Raw genomic sequence first — 8421 nt, 5'->3', positions numbered from 1 at the left:
TGATTAGAGAGGAGAAGAGATTTGACCCCGGCTCTCTTGCTCCATGCGGCGGTAGATCCATCCGCCCCTCTTTTCCTCATCCCCATGGGAAAGCCGCTCGGGAAGCAGCGCGCTCCGCCGCCGTCCGTCTCGTTTATACCTTGTAATCCTTCAAACCTGAGTGAGCTGTTGCGTAGATTCCTTCTCGTTTGACTCGCCCTGACTCTTAAAAATAAAGGTTGGCTTTGTAACATGCACGGAAACTTTCTATCACGCAACGGCTTCTCTGAAGTGGAAAACTGTTCTACAGATCACTAAAACGTTCTTTACACGTCTCTTTGAGGAGCCTTGAATGGTTCTGTTACGGTCTGCTCTTTTAGCTTTTGTTTTTAAGAGTGTGGGATTTTTTTCTTTGTTTTAGTTTAGTATTTTAAACCTTTTGTAATTCTAAGAGTGCATTTTATGTAAGAAACACTGGAGATTTTTGGTGTTGGGGAATTTGTAAAAAGGTACTAATTTAAACAGTAAAAAATAGAAACTATATACATATGGTTACATATGATTCATATGTTCTGCACTATAAAGCGAACATTTTACTTTCTACAGTCTAATAAAAAATACAGACAATAAGGTTATAAGGCAATCAAGTATCCCATAAACCAGTGAATATTAAAGGATTTTTTTTTTACTCAATATCACTTTGTAGTTTTCCAGAATTACTTGTAAAATTTATGAACTAAAATATTGTTTTCATTAATTCCTACAGTACAACCCCCCCTCCCACCAATATAGGTTATCCTTCTATCATATCAGTGTAAATAGTGCTAAATATACATAATATAAACAGCAAAAATTGTATTTTTGTTTACAACAGTCTATTTCGATTCTTATTGCTTTTTTCACTATGAGTACAGACACTCAGCATTAATAATAGCGCACCTAATAAAAAGTCATCAACATGGAGGAAAAAAAAAAAAACCCCGCACACACAAGCTAAAATCATTTATAAAAGACAAAATCTCTCAAAACCATCATCGGCTTCTTGCTGTGCTCATTCACAAAAGCAGTGTGTATTTGAAGTTCATTAAACGTCACAGTGATTGATCAGGAAATGACCCAATTGACCCTGTTTGACCCATTACAAGAGTCCATTTCCATTAGAATGGAGGAGTCTGGCCTGAGGGTGACCAAACACACACCAACAGATGACCAGCAGCTCAATTAAACAGCATTTGTTGGGATTTTGACAGACTCTAGATAAGGGTGAAATCAATGCATGTCGCTAGTCTAGTAGCTTTAGAAGTATTCTACACCAAGGGAAGGAAAAAAAAGTTTGCAAGTTGCTGCAAATAATTTTAGCAACATTTAGATTTACCTGAAGGCAAGTTAAGTCTTTACCTTTTTTTTTTTTTAATTTAAAAAAAAAAAAAGTGGCTAAAATAAAATTGCAAGTGTAAAGACAAATTACAGTAACAAAAAGGAGATTTTAGACATTTAATAGATTTCAAAGTATAAAAGTACATCAGTTGTTCAAACTTACATCGACTCAAAGTCCTCATGTAGGCTAATCCTTCACATAATGATATACAATAGTCTACATAGCAAGAGGGGGGGAGAAAGGAACCTAGATAAATAACCAACACATTCATATCAAAACTTTAATATCTATAATCAGTTCATTAACACAGCAGCAAACACATGACAGCACAATAATTATTTCATTCTTTTCAAAAATGACTGAAACTAGAAGTACAGTTTGGCTTTAGAAGTTATATATGCATACACTTATTAAATTTGAGGACTCTAAAAAAGCACACAGACGTGAAATTGAACTAAGAGCTGACCCAACTGGGCTTCTGCTCTATTAAGCAGGCCAATACCTCACAAAGGTATTACAAGGACTAGATTCTCTTCAGCACAGACTTGGTCTGAACATTCTTTCTGTCTTTTCTTTTTTTATTTTATTTATTTATTTTTAATTATTAATTTATTGGTCCCAATACGGTTCATCTTATCGTCATACAGACATCTGGTTTTAGCTCTGCTCCACACTGAAGTTAGACTCCGACCTGTATGGTAAAAGAAATTATATTTATATATATTTTCTCAATTTATTTTATTTATTTCATGGGAAGCACTCAAATAGATAGGGAATCTGAAGGAGAGGAGGGAAAAAAAAAAAAAAAAAAAAAAAAAAAAAAAAAAAAAAAAAAAGGAAGAATTGCCCCAGTTAATTTAAATACTGAAACAAAACCTAAAGCTGGAAATCTACATGCGGTTGTGTACTGCCATCTCCTGGTTATACTAGAGTGCAACAAGCACTGCTGCATTTAACTGCATAGATTCCAGACCCATTGAAACATTACAAATTTAAAAATTCTAAAATGAAGTTAGGTACACATCTAATTCATCTAAAACTTAAGATACTATAGTCTCTCTTTGCATAACGCCAAGAAAACCTAGCAGTATGTACTTACATCATTTCTGCACTTTTTCCAACCATATGGCTATTGTACTCTAGAATGGGAGGAATGCTCTCCTCATCCTCAGGCACCTGGAAAGGAGGATTTTAATCATTAAGCCGTCACATTTAGGTATGCATTACATTGTCATTCGAGTTCTGTAGTCCCCAATTTAGCTGTGAAAATGAAGTAGATCCAAACTAACCTCCCAGTACACCTCATCGTCAAAGCAGTTCTCATCAGATGGGTCTCCCCACAATGGCATTTTCAGGATGAAACCTGTAGATACACGAGTTACAGCCATCTTAAAACAAAAACACAAGGTTATGTAAAAAGGTTACTCAAAGATTTTGGATACTGACCTACTATTGATCCACCTACGATTCCAAAAGCAAGAGCAACGCAGAGACCGGCAGCCTGGTAGCCTCCTTGTAAAGCAGGTGTCCTCTTAGCATAGCTCCCTTCAAAATCAAAGGTGTTTACCAACCTGTTGAGAGAAAAGCATGCGCGTCAGCAACATTTACACGCTTAACATTTCCTGTAACGTCAAAATATACATGCAAGAGTTGGGAGTCGCACTCACCCTTCATGTCCATAGACGCTCTCACTGGCGGAAGCCGCCGTGATGGCACCCACGACTCCTCCCAGGACGCCGGGCATGGCGTGCAGGTTATGGATGCCACACGTGTCTTGAATCTTCAGGTGCTTCTCCATGAAGGGCTGCAAGGGGTGGGTGCAGGTATAAGGCAATCTGTTCTCGCGTTGCAAATTACGCTGAAACGCATCTGCTCTCATCTCATACTCACAGTGATCACCAGGTAGCCAAATGTGGAAATTATCCCGCAGAAGAAGCCCACGATGAGAGAACCGTACGGTGTGATCATAAACTCGGCCGCCGTTCCCATAGCGACTCCCCCAGCCAGAGTTGCATTCTGGATATGCACCTGTGTTGCACAATACAGATGTTATATTTTATCATCATCATTAATGTTGGGGATATGTAACACTTTTTTTTTTTTTTTTTTTTTTTTTATAAATTTATTTCCTTTCCCTCTTCAAGTAACAAATCACTTTTAATGGTTGTAGTTAACCAAATATGTGAATGCAAAAAAAGAAATGCCCCAATTTACCATGTCCAGTTTTCCCTTCTTGGCTGAAAGGCTTGATATGGCGAACGTAGTAAGGACCGAAGAAGCCAAACCAAGGTAAGTGTTTATGGCGGCCCGATGTTGTCCATCTCCGTGATCTGAGATGGCAGAGTTGAAACTGGGCCAGAACATCCACAGGAAGAGGGTCCCTGAAAGAGGAAACGGCTTAAGATAAAGCACTAGATTTTTGAACCAGCTCCTCTTGACACGGGTACGTCGTGTAGTATATGAAAACACCACTATATACTGCAAGATGAAAGTTTAGTCATAACGTACCGATCATAGCAAACACGTCAGAGTGGTAGACAGATCCATTCATACTCTTGCTTTGCTCTAGTTTCGGTCGATAAAGAATCCATGATATTGTCAGACCGTAGTATGCTCCGAAAGTGTGGATGATCATGGAGCCGCCGGAGTCACGAACCTGTGACGGAAAAAACAATTTGTTACTTAGACTTTGGGGTGGTGGCTGCTAATCAGTAGTAATGAAAACGAGTAGAAACATTAATATAGGATTTCAGTACAAAAAAAAAACATGCTCACATGGAGTAGCTCAAGAAGGATGTATTCCTCAACCGCAAACAGCGTGATGCCAAACAGTGTCAGGACCATCAGCTGCACTGGACTGACTTTTCCCAACAGAGCTCCATAAGCAATAAGACACCCAGCCACACAGAAGTCAGCGTTGATTATACTGGTGAAGCAAGATGGGAAACAACATTTAATTTTCCATGTGTGGCAATTTAAACATGCACATAAAGCCACTAAACTAATTTGAGAGTAACTGAGGACCTCATGAGTTCTTTTAAAGGGTGCGAGTAACAAAAACAAAAACGTACTTCTCAATTCCAATCTTGATTTTGCCGTCAACCGGGTCCAGAGAGTGAAACCAGCCCTGCATGAGAAGAGCCCACTGCAGACCAAAGGCGGCGATGAGGAAGTTGAATCCGACCCCTCCGAAGCTGTAGCGCTTCAGGAAGGTCATGAGAAAGCCAAAGCCCACAAAAATCATCACATGCACATCCTGAAAACCTGCAGGCCAGGGAGACAAAGGGTGGAGAAGATTATAGAAGAACCTCCTTGACTTTCTAACTTTTTTTTGTTTGTTTTAAATGGTGTATTAACACCATGATTAATAAATAACTGCATTATTTAATCAGAATGATAAAAGAACATGGAAGGAAAAAAAACTTAGTCATTATCAATTCCTACAGACTTGAACTCACTTGGATATCTGTAGTAGAAATCGTTCTCGATGTCGCTCGTGATGTTCTTCTCGTGCTTGTGCTCGGACCAGTGCGCGTCGGACTCTTCATTGTAACGCACATACAGTCCAAACAGGATGATCATGGCTACCTGCCACACGAAGCAGACCACGGGCAGACTGATACGGACGTCGGGGTTTTTGGCCTTGGACCAGAAGCTTCGGCAGCATGCGGCGCAGTTCCCCATGATGAAGTCGTCTGAAGCTCTCCTGTAATTTCTGGCGAGGTCAAGTGAAGATCGGCTGGGCTGAAGCTCGCTTGTAACTCCTGCGTCGGGTGCAGCTGTATTTATAGCTGGTTATCTGGAGGTGTGTCACCGCTCACCTGTTGCAGGTGTACCTTTTGGAAATGAAATCCGCGTGGCCGTGACACTCACCTGACAAAACCGATCAGTATCTGCTCTGGTGTATGACCAGATGCTGTATTATTTTTAAAAGAGGTTACACTAGTCTTACTAGACTTGGAGAATGGGAATCTACGCCCCGCCATGTTTTAGGTCCCGCTAAGTAGCGTACAATGACAACAATCCTCCACAAAAAAAGGACGTGTTCATGTTAATATTTTTAAGAGCTGCTTGCATCTGCTTAGAATAAATGGATTAATATTTGAATTCATTGCGTTCATTCGAGCGATTAGTATGGACAAGGGCTATGTATGAACCATGTTAGTCAGTACCGGTATTGCCAGGTTCTCGCAACAAAACCCGCCCAATTGCTATAAAAATATATAAAAAAATTTGATCGGGGCTCCTCATTAAAATCGTTTTTGCTGGATTTCCATGGTCACGTTTGCAATTTAGGGGCTAAATATTACGTTATTGGGTTTGCTAACTCTTGTTAAATTGACCCCAATTCCGCGGTTGCTACCGCGGTCTTGGCAACACCGGTTGGTACACAAGCTGCTTTCACGCCATATTGCAATTCCGAGATGACAACACGTCTAAATTTTGTGTTTCTATGGCAACACTTTCAACTCCAAAGCCCTCACGTGCTCTTGAACTCCTAATTACTATATACGTTTGTACCGCTCAGGGACGTAGATGCGGCCGCCATGTTGGAACGGTGAATCAGACGTCATTCATTTCGAATTTTCCTTGATTACTGGGGTGAATTACGTCAAGTCAAGACCGCTAAAATATGGCGAACGGCAATGAGAGAAACGTGCGTGTATATCAGTAGGATACCGTTGAGACAGTGTGTATCAACTGTACCTGGACTGGTGTCCTATTGCTTTACATACTGTTTAGTTTTACAAATTTACACACGTGCTACGCAAATTCTGTTAAAATATGTTTCTACTGTCCATTATTAATGTGTATATTGTTATTTTTTACTATTATGCTTGCATTTCTACTGTTTGCCTTATCTTTTATAGTGTTAATTAGGCCATTTAGGCTAACTGAATCTGAATAAAATAAAGCAAATCAATAATTTTAATTTTTTTAAACTGTATTAATAACTAATTTTGCAAACTGTATAGCATTAAGAATCATGGTACCGTCTCAACTTTACACCATATGGGTGCAGTTGAGACAAAAATGCACCTTATGTTTACGAGCTAATTTGGGAAAATGTAGCCTAAAAACTACTTATGGCTATTATTAATTCATGATATTTTAGTACACAATCAAAATAATTATTATGTGAAAAGAATCACTTAATTTGAGCATCTGTTGTGCAGTGATTTAAAAAAAGCAGAAAGTGTCTTTACTGTACTCTAGTCTACCCTACCTAGGTAGACTAGTGACGTGACCACGTGACCGCCGCCAGGTTTATTTTGGCGCAGGTACGAGGTACTGTTCCCAGTGGAAACCCCTCCAAAAGGTGGGTTGCCTTGTTTTTGTTTTTCAGATAGACCCGCCCAATTGCTACTCACAAATAGCGGGAATTTCCGGTAAAAAATCACGTCCAGGTGAGGTAAAATGCCCGTTTTTGGCCTGAGAAAAACACTCAAGGGGCTAAATATCGCTTAACCGGAGCCGCTTCAAGCCGCGGGAATAAAAACATCCCGCCGAAAGAGCGTAAACTTAGCCCAGTTCCGCGGGAAAAGAGCGGATTTGGCAACACTGAGAGAGACTTGCAATATATTCAGAATGTGAAGTTGCGCGAGGACCGGAAGTGAGAACGTGCGTTTAATCGGCACACGTCGTCATATCACACCGCATTCTGTTATGAAGCTCTGAAATTAATATTAATATTAATCCATGTTTTATACAAAATTGTTTCTTTTTATGATGCTTTATTGCTTTAGTTGTACAAGGCAATTCTTTGAATGAATGCAAGGAAACCTCTACATGCATGTTTAACATAAAAGTCTGTTTTGCAGAACATTTTCCAATTACTCGCTCATAATTATGTAATGCAGTATACCTTTTGAGCTCATGTAAAATGAGAAAATTGATACATCTGTTAAAAAATACCGGTGAAGGAAAAAACATGATGAAAAATTTCACAGAAACCCTGATCGGTTGCACAACCTACAAATGTTACCTCATACATATTTGCACATTTTTAATCTACAATCCTAAAATGATGTTGCTTAAATCAAGTGATGTTACCATTACTATATATTTTTTCCCAACATTTTGCCAAGTTCATTTTTTAAAGTCTTTTTTATTTAACTTCGAGATAAAAGGTGCACGACTGGTTTAATAGTTATAGTCATAAGACGCATGTAAATGGCTAATACCTCAATGATTGACATTGTTCTCTGTTGGGTACATACCAGATATTATCACGTTTTCTGAAGTAGCTGGACGGCTGTGTTACATAATCAAATCACCTGTATCAGATCTATTCATCATACAAAGACATAACAAAAACAGAGGCTTCTGGATAAATTAAAAAAACACAAACAAAAATTTTAAATCCCAAAGATTTTATGCAAACATAAAGTGAACCTAAAGCACGCTTTGCCATCTGAATGTATATTGCTTATCTGAGTACAGCTATACTATACACACACATATACATATATATATATATATATATATATATATATATATATATATATATATATATATATACACACATACACACATTTTCATATATATATATATATACACATGACATTCATATATATATATATATATTTATATTTTTTTTTATTCACATATATACACATACACACACTTGTATGTATATATATATATATATATATATATATATATATATATATGCTATATATATATATATATATATATATATATATATTTCACATATATATACACATACACACACTTCGTACATTTTTAATGAGCTTGTGCTTTTTTTCCGCTGCTTAAAAACTATATCTAAAACTCTCTCGGATCATCCATTCAACAAGATACACCGTACACATCGTCAAAGAATAAAACGATCAGAACTGTGAAGTAGCACCGCATTGCATACGGAAAGCAAGCAGCTACCAAAAATGTTCAAGAAGTGCAATTTATGTGCGTACAATCAAATAATCGGAAAGCTTCAAGAGACCCGGACAGCCATAAATCAGTCTTGCCCAAACGTTTCCCTGATTGCGTATTTAGTCATTCGTCTCGCATCCCAAAGTCAACCTTGAGTCTAGACAATA

General features: G+C 38.2%; 1 protein-coding gene across 1 annotated transcript; it reads right to left on the bottom strand.

The window, feature by feature from the left end:
* Window positions 1-1459: 1459 nt before the first annotated feature.
* rhcga (Rh family, C glycoprotein a) lies at window positions 1460-5120 on the bottom strand. Its single transcript, XM_043245846.1, has 11 exons — window positions 4816-5120; window positions 4429-4621; window positions 4133-4283; window positions 3866-4013; window positions 3572-3738; window positions 3248-3385; window positions 3025-3161; window positions 2804-2928; window positions 2647-2720; window positions 2457-2533; window positions 1460-2048 (listed from the first exon to the last, which is right to left on the bottom strand). Exons 1-11 carry the CDS (start codon window positions 5039-5041, stop codon window positions 2015-2017), a joined length of 1470 nt encoding a protein of 489 aa, XP_043101781.1. The 5' UTR covers window positions 5042-5120; the 3' UTR covers window positions 1460-2014.
* Between the last annotated feature and the right edge of the window lie 3301 nt (window positions 5121-8421).

Source organism: Puntigrus tetrazona, chromosome 7 (genome assembly GCF_018831695.1).
Source record: "Puntigrus tetrazona isolate hp1 chromosome 7, ASM1883169v1, whole genome shotgun sequence".
NCBI lineage: Eukaryota > Metazoa > Chordata > Actinopteri > Cypriniformes > Cyprinidae > Puntigrus > Puntigrus tetrazona.
The sequence above is the reverse complement of the archived record's forward strand: the minus strand, read 5'-3'. Positions and strand labels throughout refer to the sequence as shown.